The 24,330-nt window shown below is 47.2% G+C and overlaps 2 protein-coding genes across 3 annotated transcripts in view; one reads left to right on the top strand and one right to left on the bottom strand.

Moving 5' to 3' along the window:
- Window positions 1–59: 59 nt before the first annotated feature.
- Window positions 60–16,243, bottom strand: LRRC14 (leucine rich repeat containing 14). Of its 2 annotated transcripts, none has more exons than XM_028735995.2 (4): window positions 16,146–16,243; window positions 9,889–10,243; window positions 8,465–9,106; window positions 60–1,472 (listed from the first exon to the last, which is right to left on the bottom strand). In XM_028735995.2, exons 2-4 carry the CDS (start codon window positions 10,209–10,211, stop codon window positions 902–904), a joined length of 1,536 nt encoding a protein of 511 aa, XP_028591828.1. In that variant the 5' UTR covers window positions 10,212–10,243; window positions 16,146–16,243; the 3' UTR covers window positions 60–901. The 2 variants fall into 2 exon arrangements, with proteins under 2 accessions (XP_028591828.1, XP_028591827.1); XM_028735994.2 differs by lacking the exon at window positions 16,146–16,243 and adding an exon at window positions 15,340–15,599.
- Window positions 16,244–16,412: 169 nt separating this feature from the next.
- The window catches only part of RECQL4 (RecQ like helicase 4), a 36,618-nt gene continuing 28,700 nt past the window's right edge, over window positions 16,413–24,330 (top strand). Inside the window, exons 1-5 of the mRNA XM_028735990.2 lie at window positions 16,413–16,514; window positions 21,532–21,641; window positions 21,752–21,785; window positions 23,159–23,265; window positions 23,874–24,017. Of these exons, the coding sequence (XP_028591823.2) occupies window positions 21,558–21,641; window positions 21,752–21,785; window positions 23,159–23,265; window positions 23,874–24,017 (369 nt within the window). The 5' untranslated portion in view covers window positions 16,413–16,514; window positions 21,532–21,557. The remainder of the gene's footprint in view (window positions 16,515–21,531; window positions 21,642–21,751; window positions 21,786–23,158; window positions 23,266–23,873; window positions 24,018–24,330) is intronic.

The raw sequence follows: 24,330 nt of genomic DNA, 5'->3' as shown, positions 1-24,330 counted from the left end.
TTACTGCTTATATGTGAGCTGAACCCTCTCCATAAGTAAACGCCAGACACCTCAGTTGCTCTCAGGCAAATCATCTTTTATTTCAGGTCCCAAAGTTCTCTGTATATAATCTCACCTCCCCTTCCTTCGGCCCTTACAATATTTAGGCCTTATTCCAGGTTCTGGATTGACAAACTTCCCGCTCCTGTCAAGTCTTGAGAGGGACCAAATCATTTCAAAGGCACCCACCCAACTGACCTCTGGCAATCCCATCAAACACACAGAAGGAGAGGCGGTAATATCCACTTTGCTAAGCTCTAACTAAGATGTTACAAAATAGATGTTTGGGGGAGAAAAAAAAATCCAAAACCTAACCCCCGGTATTCTTACATGCACCAGAAAGGGCTCACGTGCTTTTGACATGGCATTCACTGCTGGCCATCCTATGTTAACAGAAATACCCATCCGCCACTCGCCACCACACCAGGGCAGATTTCATCCGCTCCTCTCTCCTGGCCACCACTTGCCTGCCTGTTCCCTCCTTCCGTAGACATTACAGAGCTGTTTCCACTGACTGGAAGGAATGCAAGGCTCCCCTGCCTGCCTGCCTGCCCCTTTAAGGTTGAGGACAAGCAGGCAAAGGCAGCTGCATCCTTCTCCTGGCAGGAAGAAAGAGCAGAGCAAGACTGGTGCCTCCAAACACTCTCAGTCTCTGCCGAAAAGAGAGCACAGACAGCCGCTCAAGGTGCTGTCTGCAAGGCTCTCCCAGGTGGATCTTTCCGGCTGAGATGCACCAGGGCAGGTAAGGCAGTCAGCGCTGGCCCACTGCAGTACGGTGCAAGACAGGGAGCGTTGGCAGGCAAGTGGCAGCAGGAGAGGACAAGCCCCATTCCTTGTCTCTTGGCAGGAGATGCGCGTGGGGCTATAAACTAAAGAAGTCCAGACTATTGTGGCGGCAGAGGTTGGTGGTCCAGGTGACGTCTGCCCGATTGGCGCTCAGCAGCATCTGCTGGAGTTCGTTGCTGACCCGGAAGAACTTCTCCTCGTCCACGTTGCCGTTGAGGAGGTTGGAGGAAGTGGGGGGCCACGGCAGGTCATCCCCATAGCAGTCTACCGGGTAGGGGTAGATGACCAGCTTCAAGTCCAAGAGGCCCACCGTCTTGTGAAGGAGGTTCTTCAGTCCTTTGGCCGAGATGGGGTTGCCAAACACGCCCAGGTAGCGGAGCCGCGAGCAGCGGCAGATGGCCGGCAGGAGGACGTTCAGGTGGGTGTCCATCATGCGGCACTCCATGATGTCCAGGTGCAGGAGAGTCGGGGCGGCCTCCATCAGCAGGCCTTGGAAAGGCTGCAGGAGGCAGTCGGAGAGGTTGTTCCCGCTGAGGTCCAGCTTCTTCAGGGCAGGGGTGTGGAGGCTTTGGGAAAGGTAGGCCAGGTCGTTGGGCAGAAGGTAGCAGAAGGCCAGCTCCAGGCTCTCCAAAGGGCTTTGCAAGTCACTGTGGGGACAGGAAAAGGGCCACCGTTAATAATAATAATAATAATAATAATAATAATAATAATAATAATAATAATTTATTATTTGTACCCCGCCCATCTGGCTGGGTTTCCCCAGCCACTCTGGGAGGCTTCCATAGAAACCAAAGATACAGTAAAATATCACAGATTAAAAACTTCCCTGAACAGGGCTGCCTTAAGATGTCTTCTGAATGTCAGGTAGTTATTTATCGCTTTGACATCTGATGGGAGGGCGTTCCACAGGGCGGGCGCCACTACCGAGAAGGTCCTCTGCCTGGTTCCCTGTAGCTTTGCTTCTCGCAATGAGGGAACCGCCAGAAGGCCCTCGGCGCTGGACCTCAGCGTCCGGGCAGAACGATGGGGGTGGAGACGCTCCTTCAGGTATACTGGGCCGAGGCCGTTTAGGGCTTTAAAGGTCAACACCAACACTTTGAATTGAACACGCCCTCCAGCTAATTCAGCCCCTGATTACTTTCAAACATTTTAAGTATTTTTACTTGCAAACTAGCAACTTTTTCTCTCTCCTTCCTTTTCTCCTTTTGTGTCCTGTCATAGTAGACTGCAAGCCTGAGGACAGTGTTAGAAACTGAGATATGAAAGCTAGGAGCCTAAATGGCACCTTAAACCTAGGTTATGGGCACAACAATGGAATGTCTAGGCGTGCTTGTTAAATAACAAGAATACAAAGATGAAAATGAATCAACTGCAGCTAAAATATTATGTTCATTAAAAATATTTGTATTAAAAATTCCTTAGTTTACAAAAATATATTTTTTTCAAGTTGCGTTTTCTACAGATCAATTTAATTTGTTGTGAGACATTAGTGTTACATATTATATTCATTTTTCACATGGTCTGGTCCTTCCCCTGCTCACCCCCCTAATATTCTTAAGAAGGGTCTCTTCTCCAGTCTTCAGAGAGTAGTTGGAAGAGGGGAGGCAGAAAAAGTCCTCCTTTTCTTCCACTCTGCAGTTTTACTCTGAAATCTTAGGCGCAGTACTGTGCACAAAGCTCAGAAACTGCTCACACTAATTAAATTCCCTGTCGCAAAATGCGCCTTGAACAATGGGAGTTTTGAACACTGACGGAGAAGTTCAGTTAACACCCAGAAAAACAGTCCAGGAAAAGGAGCTCCAATGATCATTCATTCACATACCTCCCCACACAGGCTTGCATAAACAAGTGTGCCTTCGAAGGATCTCTAATGTCATCAATGTGTGTGGACAGTTTTTCCTTCCATACGGAGGGAGTTCCACAACAGTAGCCAAAAGGGAACCACTGATGCATAAGAGAAAGGTATCAGTGGATTTCATGAACTCCAGAGTCTGCAGAAGCACCAACTTCGCCCCCCCCCCTTTAGAAAAAACTGTGAGTGGAGTGCTGGATGAGTGCCTGGTGGAGCAGAGGGGAAACCAGAAACAGAAACCAGAGGGAGGCGAGAATGACATGGAGTATTCTGGAAAAGGGCTGAAATCCCTCTTTACACTGTGGCTTTTTTCTTTGCGGGTTGGAACTTCTGATAAATATAAATAAATGGCTTTATCTCAACCACTGCTAATTACATAATTTACAAACTTTTGGGGCCTGGAAACTGAGCCTCCTTTTAAAAAGGGGCCAGCGTGCAGAACCAAGAATCCACACAAGCACTTGCGGAGCAAACTACAGGTATATTTGTGTTCTCTCTTTGAATTTTCACGTGCCGCGCCAAACCAGTTTTGCGCAGGCTGATGCTTCACCTGAAGAGGCTGCTTTAATGCCCGAAAGTGGAAGTTACAGGAATTACCAACGACTGAGGAGTGGCAGGCGAAGATGATGGACTTTGCAGAACTGGCCAAACTGACCTGCAGGATTCGAGTCCATGACAATCAAAAATTTCAAAGGGACTGGAGTCAATTTATTGTATATTTGAATAATAATTGCAAAAATCTGAAGACACTAGCAGGACTAGTGAGATAAATCCTACAATGTGGACAGGAGGTTAAAGAGCTAAAGTGTGAGATAGGACTTGAAAGTGGAAAACCTGCTGAAGGGAGGGAAGCCACAGGCTCGGCAGAGCTGAAAGTAACTGTGTATGTTATTGTACTGTTGAAAATATTGTTTAAGGAGAAAAATAATAATAAATTATTATTTTTTATAAAAAAGAGGCTGCTGCGCCACGGAGTCAGCAGCGTCAAGGAGGTGGAAAAGAAAAGCAGGGAAAGGCTGCAGGTCAGCATCTGCTTTGTATGCAGAAGGCCCAAGGGTTCAATCCCCGGCATCTCCAGGTAGGACTGGGACCATGCCCTGCTGGAAATCCTGGAAAGCTGCTGCCAGTCAGTGTAAGGCATAGTGATGCCCTCCAGTGGCTGCTAGACTCCCAAAATGCCCTGGCTGGCAAGACTGATGGACATTTGTTGGGGACTGAAACCGGGAAAGGGGGGGGGGTGGAGTTTGGGAATCCAAAGGGTACATAATTACAATATGTTCTGTTTTTATTTTGTTTTGTTATTTGTATGAAAATTGGGGAAGGTAATTTGGGTCGACTTTAGAAAAAATGTTTTAAGAATGAGTATTGATGTATAAGTATTGATGTTTAAGTTTGGATAAGGCAAAATTGGTTTTTTAAAATGAACTAAATAGAAATAGGTTAAAAATTACAGATAAGGATTTGCTGAACTAACAATTTGAATTGGAATACAAGAAGGGGAGGTGTGAGGAGGTCAGGGAAATATGTTATTGAAAAATAAGTATTGGGAACTTTATGTGTTTTTAAACTTTTTTGCTTTTTCTTTTTTGACTCTTTTTTATTGTATTAAATTTGAAAACTTCAATAAATATCTTTAAAAAAAAAAAAATGCCCTGGCTGGGTTGATGGGTGCTGGGAGCTCAACGCCACCTGGAGTACACCTGGTTGGCTACCCTGGTGTAGACAATGCAGAGCAAGATGGATGAGGGGTCTGATTCAGGGGAAGGCAGCTACCTATCTTCCTAATCAGTTTTAAATTGTGGTACTGAACTTCAGAATGCATGATCTGTATGGCGGATGCTTAAGAACTGAACGAAGAGCCTGCTGGATCAGGCCAAAGGTGGCCCATCTAGTCCAGCATCCTGTACAGTGGTACCTTGGGTTACATACACTTCAGGTTACAGACGCTTCAGGTTACAGACTCCGCTAACCCAGAAATAGTACCTCGGGTTAAGAACTTTGCTTCAGGATGAGAACAGAAATCGTGCTCTGGTGGCGCGGCAACAGGAGGCCCCATTAGCTAAAGTGGTGCTTCAGGTTAAGAACAGTTTCAGGTTAAGAACAGACCTCCGGAACGAATTAAGTACGTAACCAGAGGTACCACTGTACTCCCAGTGGCCAACCGGATGCCTGTTGGAAACCAGCAAGCAGGACTCGAAGAAGAGAGCACTGTCCCCTGTCACTTTCAGGCACTGGTCTTCAGAAGCATTGCTGCCTTCAACTGCGGAAGCAGAGCACAATAGCTAGTGGCCATTGATAGAAGAAGAAGAAGAGGAGGAGAAGGGGAAGTTTGGATTTGATATCCCGCCTTTCACTCCCTTTAAGGAGTCTCAAAGCGGCTCACATTCTCCTTTCCCTTCCTCCCCCACAACAAACACTCTGTGAGGTGAGTGGGGCTGAGAGACTTCAAAGAAGTGTAACTGGCCCAAGGTCACCCAGCAGCTGCAGGTGGAGGAGCGGGGAAGCGAACCCGGTTCACCAGATTACGAGTCCACCAATCTTAACCACTACACCACACTGGCTCCCTCCTCCATGAATTTGTCTATTCGTCTTTTAGTAATAATAGTAATTTTATTATTGATGTGTTGCTCGTCTGACTGGTTCACCCCAGTCATTCTGGGCGGCTCCAGCAAAATATATATATATATATAAAACATCAGACATTAAAAACTTCCCTGTACAGGGAAGCCAGCTAGGTTGGTGGCCATCACTGCCTCCTGGGGGAGTGAGTTCCATACTCTCTTAACTATGCCGTGTGTGCTATGGAAAAACATTATTGATTAATATACTTAAGGAGGACAGTGATACATTTCCGAGCACAATTCAAAGTGTTGGTTCTGACCTTTAAAGCCCTAAACAGCCCCTGCCCAGTATCCCTGAAGGAGTGTCTCCACCCCCATCATCTAGCCGGACACTGAGGTCCAGCTCCGAGGGCCTTCTGGTGGCTCGCTCCCTGTGACAAGTGAGGTTGCAGGGAACCAGGCAGAGGGCCTTCTCCGTAGTGGTGCCCGCCCTGTGGAACGCTCTCCCTTCAGATGTCAAAGAAATAAACAACTATATGACATTTAGAAGACATCTGAAGGCAGCCCTGTTTAGGGAAGCTTTTAATGTTTGATGTATTACTGTATTTTAATATTTGGTTGGAAGCCGCCCAGAGTGGCTTGGGAAACCCAGTCAGATGGGTGGGGCAGAACAAATAAATTAGTATCATTAAGCTGTTACTGGAATTCTGCCACTCTCTTTTCTCTCCTCATAGCTTTCCTTTCCTTTTTGGCTTTGTTCTTTTCTCTTTATTGTTGGTACTATTGCTTGCGTGAAAACAGAAACGATGCCAAACGACAAGGATGCCCTGTGTGACAAAGTAGGGTATTAGCAGAAGGACTTCCGGGTTGGTGCCTCTGGGCAATGGCGGATTTCCTCTGACCGGGAGGAATCTGCTCTGTGGAAATTTGGGTCTGGCCGCTACGGCGAAAGCGGAGACCCGTTAAAATCACAGGCGGGAGAAGCCTGTGAACGTGGGATTCGGCGGGCACCTTTTGTGCCTCCCCTACTCGCGGGGAAACCCGGTTTCGGGGATCCGAAGCGACATGGGGTGAGTGGCGCGGTGCTTCGAATCGTCTGCTTCTTCCACGGAGTGAAGCCGCATAGTTGTTGCCGGAGAGCACTGACTTTTTCCTGTGGACAATTTGGACTTTAAAGTAATTACCTGTGAGTAGAGCTGATACGAGAGAATTGGATTTTAAACGTTTAATTTGGCATCGAAACGGGGAGGTTCAAAACAGGAAGTCCGCCTTCCCTATTTGTAAATAGACTGAGGCAAGGACTCTGTAAGCTGAAGTCTTGGAAAGCCTTTTGTGAAAGATTAAACTTCCATTGACAAAGGGTATAAAACCCCCCTTGGAGGCAGGAGAAGGGGGGGGGGAGTTGTGGACTAAGTATGCCTGCAGGAGAGAGTAAAGAGAGGTAAAGGACTGCCGCTCTGACCCTGGAAACGGGCTGCTAGTAGGACTGACGTTTTGGAATGTCCATTGACAGCACTTACAACGTTCCTTGACAGCTAGCAAAATAAGAGAGATATATTGTTTCCACTGTCACCGGCTGCTTCTAAAAAGGAGTAATAAAGTAACTGAAAACTGAAACTAATTTTGGATAGTACGAGTTGCACTTAAAGGTGATATTGTTGATTATTATAAATAGAAACTGTTTCCCCCTAGTGGAAGTTTCTGAAATTGGTTACTTTGTAAGAGCTGGGCTAGGGGAGTTTCCAGCTGCAAGATAAGAACTGTGTGACTCAGGGACTGACCTTGAATCTTTTAAGTGTTATGGCAAATGGAAAGGAAAGAACAGATGAAATGTCAACAGAAGAGGCCTTAGTGGTCGCATTATTGAAAATAAATGATTCACTGGAAGAAAACAGATTTGATGAATGAAAGGCTGGTGAAAGTAAATGCTGCAAATATTAAAATTGATTTAATGGCAGAAAGTTTAAATAATCTGGGACAAAAGGTGAATATCAACACAGAAGCCACCCAGAAATTGACACAGGAATCTACTTTAACACGGCAAACTGCGGATGAAGTCAGGGAAACCTTTGCTGCTGAATGTAAAACAACACAATTGGAGTGTGAGAGAGCCCCACACATTCAAAAGCAACTTGACGAATAAGCTGACCCCACCAGAACTGGGAAAGGAAAGTTTGACAGAGCTTCAGGAGGAGACAGGATCAACATCGGCTGAGAAAGAGAGATTTTTGGGGGTCAGTAGGACCGCCAAAAATGTGAATTTACTTAAGGGTAACTGTGAAGGACGTTGGATTGAAGAGAAGGGGGATTGGGAAATATGGATAAATCTGAAGTTGTTATGGTAGTGCCGAGCTGCTGTGGTGGGGATGAGGGCTGCTGTGTTGCCGGGGATGTTGCTTTTGTATCAAAAAGTGCAAGTTTTGGATGGGAGGGATTGTTTCAGGAGGTGGCACAGGGATGTTCCTGGATTTGTTTGGCAGGGCAGGAAGCCTCGAGTAAAACTTAAGATATTGACGGATGCTAAAGAAGGAGGTGGACCGGCCCTGCCAGACACCTAAACTTTGTTGTGAATCATCTGCTTTTTGCTGGCTGAGAGAATGGCTGTCTCTTAAAAGCATTGAAGTGTTGGATAATGGCAGATGAAGTTGATGGACTAGACGGAATTGGCGGAAAAGACTGGCAAGATCCGAGACCAGGGAGAAGAGTCGGTGGAAGAAGACTGGGAAAAGTTTAAAGACTATTTATAGAAATATTGTAAAATTAATGAATGTTAGAAGAATGTTGGAATGAAATTATATGGCTTTAGTAGAAATGTGATAAGGAATTAAGTATAAATAGATTAATAGAGTATTAAAGGAAAATAAGGTTAAAAGATGTTAAGATAATTATAGGATAGAAAACAGGGGAAGATGGTAAGGAATTGCTGAAATAATTAATAGAAGTGGAATACAAAAAGGGAGGTGTGAGGAGGCCGTGGAAATATGGGAAAGAAAGATAAGATATTGGAAGTTTTTTTTTCTTTTTTCTTCTTCTATCTTTTGATGTGTTTTTAAATTGTTTCTGTTTTGTTTTGTTAATTTTTATGTAGTGTATTATAATGTATTGTGTATTGTTTTTTCTTTTGTAAGTGTTTAAATGGTTGTAAAAGCAATAATTTTTTTTTTAAAAAAAGTAGGGTATTAGCAGAAGCTCACCCACACCCACAGCCCCCCTTTCAGCCGCTTACCCTAGGAGCAGCCTCAGCTTGCCAGACAGCCGGGAGGACCCCAGATTCAGCTCCTTGAGGCATCTCAGTCGGCTCAGCTGGTTGGCAAAGTACTGCAGGCTCCCCTCCATGCCCACGGTGAGGCGCCTGACATCCACGTTGCTGTAGGGCAGCTTCAGGCTCGCCAGGTTGGTGAACTTGGTCAGGTGGGGGAGGACCACTCGCAAGCCGGAGAGGCCCAGGTTGTTGAACCTCAGGTCCACCTGCCGGACGCCGACCGGGTCCAGGAACTCCAGCAGCCCCACGGTGCTGGCGATGGACAGCTCCTCTGCCCGGAAGTCCCGGCACCTCAGCCGAAGGGCGTTGTAGCTGTTGATCTGCAAGGCGTCCTTCAGGACTCCGTAGGAGGTGCTGTTCACAAAGAGGTCCACCCAAACGTCCACGGAGACGGGAGGGAGGGCCGGGGGGCCCGGGGGTTTGCTGTAGGGGCTTTTTCTCCGCTTGGACGTCCGCCTCGTCCACTTGCCTTGCTGCTTGGAGATGTCCAGGCAAGCCTTTGCCAGCGTGACCGTCCGGGACCAGAGACTCATGCTCTCTGGGCCCTGCCCTTCGTCCTGGAGGCCAGTCATGTCGAGAATCTGCAGCCGCTGCTGCGGCCCTTTGCTGCCAGAGAGGCCAAACAAGAACAGCCATTAGGGCAACCCTAGTCCCGCCCCCCAGGTAGCTCTCCCTGCCCACCTCTGCCCACACCCTTTAGGAGACGCCCAGGGGCCACATAATAATAATAATAATAATATTTTATTTATACCCCGCCCTCCCCAGCCAAGACTGGGCTCAGGGCGGCTAACAACCAATAATAAAAACTAGTTGATTAAAATACAATTTAAAAGATTAAGATACAACATTAAAACAATTAGGGAGCAATCTCTTCATAGGAGAAGAAAGAAAAAAGAAAGAGGGGGAGGGAATCAAACTGATTCTGAGCCAAAGGCCAGGAGGAACAACTCTGTCTTACAGGCCCTGCGGAAAGAGATCAGATCCCGCAGGGCCCTGGTCTCAAGAGACAGAGCATTCCACCAGGCCGGGGCCAGTGTTGAGAAGGCCCTGGCTCTGGTTGAGGCTAATTTAACTTCCTTAGGGCCCGGGACCTCTAGGGTGTTGCTATATATGGACTTTAAGGTCCTCCGTAGGGCATACCAGGGGAGGCGGTCCCGTAGGTACGAGGGTCCTAAGCCGTGAAGGGCTTTAAAAGTCAAAACCAGCACCTTAAATCTGACCCTGTACTCCACCGGGAGCCAATGCAGCTGGAAAAGCACTGGGTGAACATGCTCCCATGGCAGAGACCCTGTGAGGAGCCTCGCTGCAGCATTCTGCACCCGCTGGGGTTTCTGGGACAGCTTCAAGGGCAGCCCCGCGTAGAGTGAATTACATAGACCATCACATACCTCTTACTGCCACGCCGGTTCTCCAGCAGCTTGATCAGGTATGTCACAACTCCCGAAATAACCATCTGGATGCAGTACTTGTTGGGCTTCTCCCGGATCAGGGCTCGTTCGCAGTGCTGGCATTTCCGCAGCAGCTTCTGGAAACTGAGGACTGGGAAGGGCCAGGTGTTCACGAGCAGCTGCAAGGACAGGGTCCTCTTGTCCATGAAGGCCGCTTTGAACAAGACGGGGTAGAGCTCCTTCGGGAGGAAGCCCAAGGCATCTTGCAGGCTATCAAAGTCAGCGACAACCTTCTGAGAGCAGAGGAACACCAGGGAGTTCATGGCAGCGACTGAGCAGACGGCAAGCCAGAAAGCTGAGGAAAGAATAGCTTCTGTTAGATTTATTACTCAGTTTATTTTTATTTCATAAAATTAATACACCGCTTGAACATAAAAAACAATAACTCAAAGTGGTTTAGAAAAAAGATAAAATAACATTATAAGAAAAAATAACAACAATGATCTAAGATATTCAGAAAGTTAAAATAGAAACAGGCTAAAAACCAAATTAAAACTCACAAAAACTTTCTAAACATCTTGGCAGGTTTGTCTAAACAAAAATGTTTTTAGCAGGCGCTAAAAGAAGTACAGTGAAGGTGCCAGGCAGTTCCAAAATATAGGTGCTGCCACACTGATTGATTTCTTACAAATGCAGAATGGGTTGCGCCAGTTCTGCCAATCAAAACGTTGAGTGGGTACTTATGGGGTATGACAATATTTTGGGTATCTCTCATTCAGTTCCAAACATTCAGTGCATATTAAAAAGGCCTCCCTACACCTTTTACCTCTACAGAAGCGCTGGCTGGGAAACTGACTTGTGCAAGGCTACTCAACGAGTTTCAAAAATGATGGATACGATCTTGGAACTTCCATACTGCACCAGCTGCCACAATAATGAACACCCACCTCAGCTCCAACACTGTCTCAGATTTGGACTGTATGCAGTCTCCAACCTTCACAGGGGTGAAGTGTGACAGTGTGCTCACAGAGACTTATGGATCATGTGTGGCTTCCTGCTGTCTCTGGGGGAATTTTCCTATGGTTAATGGCTGAGGGTCTTGCCTAGGTTCTCTTGTCCACAGTGGTTATGTACTTTTAGAGGTTCATTATGACTACTTTTCTTATGTTTGTAATTATGAATTTTTTTACATGTTATAAACCGCCATAAGCATTGTTTCAAGTTGGAAAAGCGGGATACAGATAAATTGATATATGCATGTCTTGGAAATGAGATGGCATTGGTCAATTACTCCCAAGTGACCTCACCCCAACCACAGTGTCATCTTAGTGCTGTGTTACTCTGAGGGCAAAGAAGTGGTTGGGCTGATCACTAGTGCAAAAATGGAACAGTAAAAAAAGGATTACCCCCCCCACCAAAACACAGACTCGAGCCCACTAAAGAGCCATCTTTGTGGTTATGATGCTGGTGAAGCCCACCTCTCCTCCAGCCAGCAGAGTTCCTTCAAGTGATAAGGGGGTCTACTTCAAGTAAGCAAAAGGAATCAACCACATACTTGAGCCTGCTGTGGTCAATGTCATTTTTACACTTTGTCAATCAAGTGCTTGCATCTAGACACCGTAGTAGTAGTAGTAGTAATAATAATAATAATTTATTATTTATACCCAGTCCATCTGGCTGGGTTTCCCCAGCCACTCTGGGTGGCTTCCAACAAAATATTAAAATACAGTAGTCCGTCAAACATTAAAAGCTTCCCTAAACAGTGCTGCCTTCAGATGTCTTCTAAAAGTCTGGTAGTTGTTGTTCTCTTTGACATCTGGTGGGAGGGCGTTCCACAGGGCGGGTGCCACCACTGAGAAGGCCCTCTGCCTGGTTCCCTGTAACTTGGCTTCTCGCAGGGAGGGAACCGCCAGAAGACCCTCAGCACTGGACCTCAGTCTCCAGGCAGAATGATGGGGGTAGAGACGCTCCTTCAGGTATACTGGACCAAGGCCGTTTAGGGCTTTAAAGGTCAGAACCAACACTTTGAATTGTGCTCAGAAACGTACTGTTATGAAGGTCAGAGACAAATGCAACCAAGATGCCTTCTTGTCAGATTATTATGGGCAAGTACGCCACCCAGAGATAAGCTGCTTTGAGAGCTACCACTTTCATTGTACCAGAAGTTATGAATGATTCCTTGAAGGATGGGGTGGTTCAAGGGGTCTACAAATTATGGCTGGACTTGACATTACTTCTCCCTTCCAAATTTTTAAGATTTCCCCCTTCTCAAGTATATATGATCCATTATTTGAACTGATATAAATGAACTACTGACACTCTTGTTTTCTGGCACAAACATCAGAATATGGGGAAACGCTGATTTTTGGCGAGTAAGCGTCTTATGGCACCATCAAGACTAAAGGTTTTTGGAGCATGGCTAGGGATGTTGTGTTGAGAATAAGAACCATTGAGCTCAGAGGTGCTTTATTTACTTCCATGCCATTAGGCTGCAGAGCAGAGGGTGAGGAGGGAAGCAGGATTGCCCCATCAGCACTGCTGAGAAACCACCTGCCTTCAGAACTTCAGCCTGAAGCAGCCATTCCACCTGGCTACCTATTTCCATTCCAGCAGATCAATGACCGAAGCCTAAGTGCTTTTTCTTCCTCCTCTTCCCTTTTATGTCATGCCTGACAATGGGGACTATTTTGTTTTTTAGTGTAGGCATCGTGGAACAGTTTTTAATGAAGAACAGGGGGGGGGGGGGAAGGGTTTCTTAATAAACTTGAAAAACACACTGAACATTTTTTTTCTTTAAAAAATATTCAGCCCGCTGAAAGACAACCATTGGGTTTTAATTAGAAATGGAAACAATTTTACAAAAAAGTGTTACAATTTAAATTGGTAGCCTAAAGTAGGAATTCCATCAAGCAAAAGCATCCAGTATCTGATCTGATTCCCTCCCCTCTTATTTCTAATTACTGGTATTTAGGCCCTTGCAGTTTGGGAGGGGGGGAATGCTGTGGTCTAAACCACAGAGCCTAGGGCTTGCCGGTCAGAAGGTCGGCGGTTTGAATCCCCACGACGGGGTGAGCTCCTGTTGTTCGGTCCCTGCTCCTGCCAACCTAGCAGTTAAAAAGCACGTCAAAGTGCAAGTAGATAAATAGGTACCGCTCCAGCGGGAAGGTAAACGGCGTTTCCGTGCGCTGCTCTGGTTCGCCAGAAGTGGCTTAGTCATGCTGGCCACATGACCCGGAAGCTGTGCGCTGGCTCCCTCGGCCAATAGAGCAAGATGAGCGCCGCAACCCCAGAGTCGGCCACGACTGGATCTAATGGTCAGGGGTCCCTTTATCTAGGCCCTTGCAGGGTTTTTTTTTGGGGGGGGGGATGCTTTCATTTTTTTCAGCAACCACAAATGTTGAAGACTAAAAGAGTGAATCGAATTCCACCCACTATATCCCTCCCCCAGCCTTGTTTTTAATTAACCTCATCTACTTCCTACAATTGTAGAGCTAGAAGGGACCCGGCCGGCTAAATCAGATGAGGGTAACTGATGGGTCTCAAACCCTTGGTGAGTTAGCTGCTTCCCCTGGATGCAAAGATTGGCTTTGGTGGATTGAGAGGACAAAACCAAGAGGGGGTCCAACAGTTAACAAAGCAGTTTCTGTACATTGAGCAGAGGGTTGTAAGGGGCGGTTGGGGGTCAGCCACCTGGGAAGGTAGACCATCTAGGTGGAGAAGGCAAAATATGATCCTAAACCTCCGCTGCCTTGAGGGATATCTTTGGGAGAAAAAAAGGCTCAAGAGTAAACACTACAAAAATCCAGAGTGGAGTCCCTAAGACGGTTGGATGGCGCCTTGTCCGCCTCCATCAAGGAACTTTGCAGCCAAGCTGGTACCAAACGTAATGCTCTGCTTTCCTTTGGACCACATCAGAAAGGCTGACAGAGGGGTCTTGTTGTCTGGGTAGCCCAGGACCTCCATACTCACTGCCCAGGTTTGTGCCCTGGGGAGGAGACAACAATCTCTCAAAGGACCTGCTGATGGCATTTTACCATTGTATTGTGGAGAGTGTATTAACTTATGGTCTGTGTGTGTGGTTTGGGAGCTGCACAGCCAGGGAAAAAACAATGCTGTCCAGGGTTGTAAAGACTGAGGAGAATAACTGGGTGCACTCTTCCCACCTTAGATCAAATCTATGCTTCCAGGTGCCATAAGAAAGCTGCAGAGATAGCGCAGGAAATGATCTCTTTCAGCTTCTGCCTTCTGGAAGAAGGTCCAGGGTTATAAAGACTAGGACTAGCTGCCTGAGAAGCAGTTTCTACCCAAGTGCAATTCTGGTTTTAAACGCAGTATAAGGAGTCTCTATAGGAGTATATTGTATTTTAAAATGGGGTTTCAGAGTTTTTAGGGTTTTTTGAATGTCTTCTGTAGATTTTTCAATTTCATTGTTCTGTATGGGACAAGGGCAATAAAGATATCGGATCGGATCGTGCAACTAGTGCAGTGGATGCACACTCCATTTGGGTATAGACAAGGGAGATCTAATCAGCATAGGTAACTGAAAAGGGGTAGCATGCTCAATCTCTTGAAATCACAAACTTGAAAGCTTCCATTATTCTCTCATTTGCCAAAAAGAAGGGAGGGGTCCATTGTTACAATTACCTGTAGGGAGTTTGTCAAATCTGGGTGCTTCTGTCTGCCCTGAAGGCAAGAGGTGTCCCAGCTCCTTTTTTATATATATATAAAATAACCACTCTATTGACCTGAACAATTATCCAGTGTGAAATTTACTGTTCTTAATTAAGGTATTAGCATCAGTCATGCTGTTCCAGTTTCGGACAGTCCTGGATGACACTGATTATTTGGATTCATTCCAGGCTGGCTTCCAGCCTGGTTTCAGAATGGAAATCACCTTGGTCATGGTGGCAGATGATCTCTGGGAGATCAGGGTAAACCTGTTGGCAATTCAGGCTGTCTCAGCACCATGACAGAAAGGATTTCTTTCTCTCTCTTTTGCCTCTTCGAAGATAGATATATATGAATGCTTTTAGTGCCCCAATGGATTTGATATTGTGCATTCTTATTTTTATTTACTTATTATTACCTGCCCTTTGCCATAAGGTCCCAGTGTGTGTTATGGCATTGAAAGCAACATTGATAAGCAAGAAGGAACTAGAAAATGTTAAGGAGTAACAATTGGATACAAATGATAACAGAATGCAGAGATTGGTGTAAGATGTAAAGAACCAGTAGAAGGGGGTGGAAGGAAATCTTGAGGTTTAAAGAGCCTCAAAAGAAGACTTGCAAAATAGTAGGATCCCTTATTAGAAGTTCAAATGTTAGATTGTGCTTTGATTTTTGCATCCTTATTGTTTCCTGCCTGTGAAAATTAATAAAAAATTATTTACAAAAAAAAAAAAAGAAAGAAAGAAAGGAAAGCAACGTTGATAAAATGGTTTGATTTTCTACCTGTAGAAGCCATTTTGGCGTGCAAGAGAGGGACATAGGGAGCTGCGGTAATCGAGACCGGGCCTTTTCTGCGCTTGTGTGATGATGCTCTCCCCGCCCCGGGAGGCTCCCGGTTTGGGTGGACAGCTCTCCCGGGGACACATTCAGGCGATCGGGCATTATTCCTCTCCTCCGGGGCCTCCGGCTGATATTATACAACGCGTGGGGCCTTTGCAACCGCGGGGTGGGGTTTATCGCTTTGTTCTTAGGCTACGTGTTTCTGCGTTTCGGGGGCCGGTCTGCGACGATCGGGCGACCGGCGGCAGCTGCGACAGCGAATCGGACCCGCTTCTCTTCCAGGCACCGGTGTCAGCGCCGGGAGGAGGCCTTCTCCCTCCCTCCCTCCCTCCCTCCCCGGCCTGGCGATGCCGCGGGGGCCGCCCGCTTCCGAGGCAGAGGAGAGGCGCCTCGGCGGGGAGGGAGGAGGAGACGGAGGAGCCCGACGGTGAGGGGAATCCGATCCGGAGGGGGGGGCTCCGTCGCCCCCCTCCCCCCCCGCTCCGTGGGCCTCAGGGGCGGAAACCGACGCCCCCCCCGGCCATTTTTTAAAGCAAGGCGATGCCTTTAAGGCGAGGCCGGGCCTTTCTTTTGTTGCGCGGCTCCACCCGCCTCTCCCCCCCCCCGCCCGTTTGCCGCCACGCCCCTCCCCCCACCGCCGCATTCCTGTCACGGAGGACCCCTCCCGTCGCCATGGCAACGACATCCCCTCAGCGACACCACAACCGGGCTCTCTCTCTCTCTCTCCCGTCGTAGGCCTCGGGTCTTACCCGGCCCCCGCGACCACTCCTCGGTGCTTCTCTCGGCGACGCGCTCCGCTCTCCCCTCAGGCCATCCCGAGGCGGCCCTGAGACCCTCCTGCGCGCGCCGGCCGTCCCCTTCGCAGCCGCCGTAGCGCCGCGCGGACGTGGTGCGCAGGCGCGGACGGGGCGCTCTCTTCCCTCGCCCCCCCCCCCCACGGGGTTTCCAAGGAGACCAGCTGCCCGCCTTCCTTTCTTCCCTGCCACCCCAGCGGCTCCTCCTGATTGGGGCGCGGCAGGCGCCGCCCCTCGGGCGGGAGGACCGTCGCCGATTGGTCGGCGCGGCGGGCGCGCGGGAAGAAGGGAATCACCTCAGAGCGCGGTGGGAAGGAGGCTGAGGTAACGGAGCGCGGCCGGACGCCTGGGTTCCTTCCAGCCTTGGGAGGGGGAGGGATCCCCGGACGCCTGGGTCCCTTCCAGTATCCCGAGGAGGGGGTGCCCGGACGCCTGGGTCCCTTCCAGTATCCCGAGGAGGGGGTGCCCGGACGCCTGGGTCCCTTCCAGTGTCCTGAGGAGGGGGTGCCCGGACGCCTGGGTCCCTTGCAGTATCCTGAGGAGAGGGTGCCCGGACGCCTGGGTCCCTTCCAGCCTTGGGAGGGGGAGGGATCCCCGGACGCCTGGGTCCCTTCCAGTATCCCGAGGAGGGGGTGCCCGGACGCCTGGGTCCCTTCCAGTATCCCGAGGAGGGGGTGCCCGGACGCCTGGGTCCCTTCCAGTGTCCTGAGGATGGGGTGCCCGGACGCCTGGGTCCCTTTCAGTATCCCGAGGAGGGGGTGCCCGGACGCCTGGGTCCCTTCCAGTGTCCTGAGGAGGGGGTGCCCGGACACCTGGGTCCCTTTCAGTATCCTGAGGTGGGGGTGCCCGGATGCCTGGGTCCCTTCCAGCCTTGGGAGGGGGAGGGATCCCGAATGCCTGGGTCCCTTTCAGAGCCCCTCTTCGGGGCAGGGGTCTCCCCTTCTGCTTATCTTTCTCATGTACAGGGATGGCTGCCACAGTGTTGTTTTTCATGGTGGGGGGCGGGGGAAGCCCAATGGGAACTTGATCACGGCACCCTTAGTGGGTCCAGCTAAGAATCCCAAAATCTATATATAATAATAATTTATTATTTAGACCCCGCCCACCTGACTGGGCTTCCCCAGCCACTCTGGGCGGCTTCCAACAAAACACTAAAATACAATAGTCTATTAAACATTAAAAGCTTCCCTAAACAGGGCTGCCTTCAGATGTCTTCTAAAAGTCTGGTAGTTGTTTTTCTCTTTGACATCTGGTGGGAGGGTTTTCCACAGGGAGGGCGCCATCACTGAGAAGGCCCTCTGCCTGGTTCCCTGTAACTTGGCTTCTCACACCGAGGGAACCGCCAGAAGGCCCTCGGATCTGGACCTCAGTGTCCGGGCAGAACGATGGGGGTGGAGACGCTTCTTCGGGTATACAGGACTGAGGCCATTTAGGGCTTTAAAGGTCGGCACCAACACTTTGAATTGTGCTTGGAAACGTACTGGGAGCCAATGTAGGTCATTCAGGACCGGTGTTATGTGGTCTCGGCGGCCGCTCGCAGTCACCAGTCTAGCTGCCACATTCTGGATTAATTGCAGTTTCTGGGTCACCTTCAAAGGTAGCCCCACATAGAGCGCATTGCAGTAGTCCAAGCAGGAGATAACCAGAGCCTGCACCACTCTGGCAAGACAGTCTGCGGGCAGGGACGGTCTCAGCCTGCATACCAGATGGAGCTGGTAAACAGCTGCCCTAGACACAGAATTGACCTGCGCCTCCATGGACAGCTGTGAGTCCAAAATGACCCCCAGGCTGCGCACCTGGTCCTTCAAGGGCACAGTTGCCCCATTTAGGACCAGGGAGTCCTCCACACCTGCCCGCCTCCTGTATCACATGTGGTGGCAATGTAAAGAAATCAAGGTGTTCTGGAAGGATATCCATTCCGAATTGGGAAAAATGCTAAAAATATCTTTTAGCAAAAAACAGAAGCTTTACTCCTTACCTTTCTTGCCCTGACCTAGCCACTGTGATCCACGCAACGGTCACCTCCAGACTGGATTATTGTAACTCGCTCTACGTGGGGCTGCCCTTGAGACTGACCCAGAAACTCCAGCGGGTGCAGAATGCTGCGGCGAGACTCCTTACGAGGTCTTCGCTGCGAGATCACATTCATCCGGTACTATACCAGCTGCACTGGCTCCCGGTGGAGTACAGGATCAGGTTCAAGGTGCTGGTTTTAACCTTTAAAGCCCTATACGGCCTAGGACCCTCGTACCTACGGGACCGCCTCTCCTGGTACGTCCCACAGAGGAACTTATGGTCTTCAAATAACAACATCTTGAAGGTCCCAGGCCACAGAGAGGTTAGGCTGGCCTCAAGCAGAGCCAGGGCTTTTTCGGCTGTGGCTCTGGAACACTGTCACAAGAGACCAGGGCCCTGCGGGACTTGACATCTTTCCGCAGGGCCTGCAAGACAGAGCTGTTCCACCAGGCCTTTGGCCAGGGCACAGCCTGACTCCCTCCCTCGGCAATCTTCGCGGAGCTCTGGCCCAATGGTTGCCAGTGGCTTGAATTAATTAATTTTATAATGAATGATTTTAGAGTGTTGTTTATGCTGTACTTTTGTACTGTTTTATTGTTGTTAGCCGCCCTGAGCCCAGCTTCGGCTGGGGAGGGCGGGATATAAATAAAATTTATTATTATTATTATTACTAGGAATCACAGATTTGGATATTCCTAAAAAAGCAGAACTTTTTCTCTATGCTACAGTTGCAGCAAGAATACTCATTGCGACAAATTGGAAAAGTGATAAAGCCCCTTCTATATCAGAGTGGATCTAAAAAATGACCGAATATGCAGAATTAGACCATTTCTCAGAAAGAATAAAAAATAAATCAAAGGAAGTATTCACCACAAAACGGGAAGTCTTTAAAATTTATTTGAAAAATAGTAATGAAAGTTTGAAGTCTGTAGCAGCATTTGAATAACTTCAGTAGGAATTTTAAATCTAATGGAAAACCTAGGATAGAATAAATAACATTAAAGCCAAAATATGCTATAATATGGCAGTGAATAATGGATGAGAAATAGAAGTAAGGAGTAGACAGAAAGTCAGCTACATAGGAAAAAGTCATTTTATGTTAAATGCATTGTGAGCACTATTCATTGTGATGTATTGTTGTTTTCTAGGGACGCGGGTGGCGCTGTGGGTAAAAGCCTCAGCGCCTAGGGCTTGCCGATCGAAAGGTCGGCGGTTCGAATCCCCGCGGCGGGGTGCGCTCCCGTTGCTCGGTCCCAGCGCCTGCCAACCTAGCAGTTCGAAAGCACCCCTAAGTGCAAGTAGATAAATAGGGACCGCTTACTAGCGGGAAGGTAAACAGCGTTTCCGTGTGCGGCTCTGGCTCGCCAGAGCAGTGATGTCACGCTGGCCATGTGACCCGGAAGTGTCTCCGGACAGCGCTGGCCCCCGGCCTATAGAGTGAGATGGGCGCACAACCCTAGAGTCTGTCAAGACTGGCCCGTACGGGCAGGGGTATCTTTACCTTTACCTTTATTGTTGTTTTTTATTTTATTTTTTCTGTCTTACTTGTTAGGAGGTGATGGATATTTGTTTATCTTCATATTTCTTTTTTGTATGTGGCATATTAAAATGAAATAAAAATATTTTTTTAAAGAAAAGAATCCCCAAAGAGTTAAGTTCCCTCAGAACTTCCTCTGACTTAGTTCTCATGTGATGCAGGCATGTGAGAGACTTCAATGTGTGCCAGAGCATACTTTGGCAGAGAAGCAATGTGCATTCTCTTTCCTTTCGGAATATAGTGTTATAAGAAAAAACTGCTCCATTCCCCTTATGGGGTACCCAAGAGCCTGTATAGAATCCTTATGTAGGTTCTCTATCTGTAGGAGAAACTAAAAGAGGCCAACCAAAGAATATTGAGAAGCAAAGCAGCTAGTAAGCCTGATCTTTATTAAACTGTTACAACAGGGTGATCACACCCCCCACACAGGAGGAAGGAGGAACCCCGAACATTGGTGTGCGAGCCCTTATATAGACTTTTGAAATTTTCCACCCTGTAGCTCAAGACCCCCCCCCCCCAATACATCACTCAAGGGGCAGTCTACACCAGAATCGTGTCTGGCAGCAAACCTGTTAATGCAGTCATAGGCAAACTCCTTCCTTCCAGATGTTTTGAGACTACAATTCCCATCATCCCTGACCACTGGTCCTGTTAGCTAGGGATGATGGAAATTGTAGTTCCAAAACATCTGGAGGGCCTATGCCTGTGTTTATGGGTTTACTTGGACAGCCTGGCCATTCTTTTGTGATGATAAATACTTACCGGTAATTCCCGAGTCCAGGTCACAGGCTCACCCTATTCATACACCAATGTGCCCTTAAGGCAGGATTTGTGAGCACAGAGACAGTGGGGAGGCTTTTCCCATTTCCATCCAAACTGCAGAGGAATATTTGAGGTCACTGAAAGAGTCAAAATGGCTTTAAGACTCTTTTCCTGTACTGGTTCAGACATGTGGTTTATATATTTGTGTATGTGTTTGCTGGTACAGTTATGAACATTTATTATGTATCTTAGATTTTATAATTCTCTTAACAATAGAAAGTGACAGTTATTTAAATAAATAAAAACAATGCAGCACTATTTATTTATATCCCACCCTTTTCCCCTGACTGTGACCTAAGGGGTTTACAGCTAAAATAAAAACAGCTAAAAACATTGGGGGGGGGGGAAGCAATAATTAAAAACTATTAAACAGATATATAATTTATTTCATTATTAAATGGATTTCTTTATTATTATTTATTAAATTTATATGCCACCATATACCTGAAGGTCCCAGGGCAATTCACAACAGAAAAACACAAAATGAGAATACAAAATACATAGTAAAACAAACACATTTTAAAAGCCTTAGAATGTTAATCAGCCAAGCACGCCTGGTTGAAGAGGCGTTTTAAGAAGATGTATTAAAAACATACAGATAATTACAATAAGGACAGCACAGCACCAGCCATTTCCTTAAAAGCAGCCAGTACTGAAAAGCTTGTTGAAACAAGAATGTCTTCACCTGCTGGCTAAAGGACAGTAAGGAGGGAGTAAGTCTTATCTTCTCTAGGGAGGGAGTTCCAGAGTTGTCTGGGTGCAGCCATTGAGAGGGCCTTATGTCATCTATATTGATTGCACTGTTTAATGAACAATATTAAATCTGAAAGTTGCATTCTCCAATTATGAATTGCCTGCTGTGTAACATATTCTGGACTTGCAGTGCGGCTTCCTGCCTGCTACCAACCCAGCTCTGAAGGGTTCTTTTGGAACATATTAACCTAAAACTCCTGTCTTCTCGTGCAGTTTTTGGAAGCCTGTCTTGGGGAGCGATGGACAGATGTAGCAAGGTGAAACGCCTGCTGAAAAACTGGGAGGTTTTGTTTTTTCAGGAGCACCAGAGGAAACCTGGAAAGGTATTTGGAACACTGTAGACTAGGATGGACATTTGAGTTATTGCTGAGAGCATGTCTGTAGCCATTCACATTTCTAAAATTATCCTGACAAATTTGCACCTGTTTTCTAGGCTGATGTTGCAACGGCTCCTGAAGAGGTCAGACGTAAGTGTGACTCTTCTCCATAGCATATTTGTTTTTGTCTACTGTGGTAGTGGAAGGGATGTTAATCAAGGGGACAGCTTTTATTTTTGGAATAGTTTAGATCAGCTGGCAAGTTTTGCAAATAAGTTGCTCCCCAGAGTCACGTGTATGCTTCCCAGTTCCCTACGGTGGTAAGGAGCGCCTAGAACTCTAAAACTCTGTAACTCCTTCTAATTAAAACACAAAAATTCAGCTAGCAGAATAATTGTCACTGCTCATTTTAAGAACACATTGTCTTAAGGTAGGAAGAGCTTGGTTGGTTCAGGGCAACCTCTCTATTCCAGCACCTTTCCCCTGCAAATGCCTCAATGGGAAGCGTTGCAGAAGAGAAGATAAATGAGGTTAAACAATAGCATACAAACATTATAAAAGACAAGGTAGCATTGCAAATCTAAAGTATGATGCAGAGCTGAGAAACCCTAATTGAATAACAATTACTGTTAGGGATCTGAGGTGAGAAACCTATGTAGCAGAAGTTGCCCCAAGTTCCATTTACCGCACAGAGGCAGGTCCAAAATGGTTTACTGCTTTAGAAGATTAGGTTCAGTAAAACAGTTCCAGACATTGATATATAGACATATAGTTTGTAAGCTTTGCAGATACAGATATAAAGTATTCCTGTTGCTCCAGAAATTCAAGATGTAACACAGGCTCCAACTCATGGACAGACTGACCCCAACACTCAGGCAAGACCCCAAACACATTTAGCACAAGACTCAAAACGCTGAGATGATGTGCCTTAATCACTTATATAGTCAGCACTGGGCCATTGCCATCTAAATATGTTTTATTTGTGTAGGGGTTTTCGGTGTACAAAATGCTTTTCCATTTACTTAATATGCTTTTCTAGTAGCTGTGAAATTTGACCCCTTATAACACATGGAAACATGATTGCAGAAAGGTACTGTAGCTGGCTGGCTGTCTTAAGGAGATTCAGGCCAACAGTCCATCTTTAGAGTGTTGTCATTCCTGATTGGCAGCAGCTCTGTGGGGCCATGGCCTGTCAGATGGGGGGGGGGGGAGACTTTGTGCTTTGAAGCTCTCCATCTCTTCATCTCAGCCCCTTGCAACATTTACTGTGGCTTCGTTCATCTCAAGCTGCAAGCCTCAATGCCTAACCCAGTGGGTGAATTTCTAAACATATACTATCAGAACAAGACCTCCTTACAGGCAGGCTGTTCTCAAATCATTATCCATTGTAGAACTGTCACACTTGAATATTACTACTACCTTAGGGAGAGTGTGTATGCTGGGTTTGATAGACCCCGGAGTTGATTTGGGCAGGTAATTCCTCGTCAGCTTAGAAGTCATTCTGAACTGCTATTTGTGCACAGAACTGTACAAAGAGTACAAGGCACTGAAAGAAACCAAAGGACACCAAGGCCTTGAATCTGAAGCCATCTGCCAGAAAGAAATTCAGGAGCTGCCAGTAACAGAACAGGTAACAAAGGAGCTTTGTGTTTTGCAGTTGTGATCTTGTCTGAGGGCACTGACCTTGCAGGGGAAAGGCTTGAGCCCATGTTTGTTATTATCAGTTCAAAAATGCCTGCAGCCTGTTAACACCCCCATCTCCATTTTTATCACCTACAGTCTCTAAATGTGAACCAGATGAAGCTGTGTTGGGGCTGAACTGTTTTCAGAAGGCAATAAGGTGTTAGTGTGGTGTAGTGGTTAGAGGCTTGGACCACGTCTTGGGAGACCAGGGTTCAAATTCCCACTCAGCCATGAAGATCACTAGGTGGGCTTGGGCCAGTCACTCACTCTCAGACTGACCTACCTCACATTAAGTTGGGAGGAGAACTATGAATACCACCTTGAGCTCCTTAGAGGAAAAGTGGGATATAAATGTAATAAAAGTATAAATAGTTGGAGAGTGATAGCAGTTACATGGAAAACGAACTACAATATGGATATGTAAACTTAACTATTAAACTTAACTCTGCACAGACTTGCAAGTAAAATTTACAAACATTAGCGTTGCATGCCATAATTACCCTCTAAAACTTCTGCCACTATTTTCCTTCCCCCTCCCCTCATCTCTATTCCAAGGTACCTGAGTCAGGTTGCTGGGGTGCGCACCTGAATCGAGGAAATATGGCTCCTAAACTGACCCCGCAGGATCAAGAGACACTGCAGGCTTCTGTAAAGTATTTTGGCATGAAGCTGAAATGCAACTTGGGATCAGCTATTAAGGTTTGTGTGATTGGTGAGTGACTAATTCTAGCCTTGAGCCCAGGCTGAGTGCAGGGACAGGGCAGCTTCTGAAGGCTGAAGATCCTTGAGGAAACAAAAGGACTAACTCCATTTAATCTATGCCTGCGATATGATCTAGTCTTTGCACTTCCTTCCATTTCAATGATGTCTGCAAACTTGATGAGCACCTTGAACCAGACGAAGGGATAAGGCTGTTTAGAAAGTCTGAGCTCATTTCCCTTACCTAAATAATTACTTATCTGTATAATTTGACCTTGCAGACGCATGAACACGCATTTCTGAATACTAAGTG

This window comes from Podarcis muralis, chromosome 8 (genome assembly GCF_964188315.1).
Source record: "Podarcis muralis chromosome 8, rPodMur119.hap1.1, whole genome shotgun sequence".
In the NCBI taxonomy this organism is placed as follows: domain Eukaryota; kingdom Metazoa; phylum Chordata; class Lepidosauria; order Squamata; family Lacertidae; genus Podarcis; species Podarcis muralis.
This window is presented reverse-complemented; position numbering and strand designations above follow the sequence as displayed.

Excerpts from the sequence above, each read along its gene's own strand:
- LRRC14 (XM_028735994.2), bottom strand. Across the intron at positions 9,107-9,888 it reads AACCGGCGTGGCAGTAAGAG|CAAAGGGCCGCAGCAGCGGC; the intron begins GTATGTGATGGT and ends CCTCTCTGGCAG. Across the intron at positions 1,473-8,464 it reads AAGCTGAGGCTGCTCCTAGG|TGACTTGCAAAGCCCTTTGG; the intron begins GTAAGCGGCTGA and ends CTGTCCCCACAG.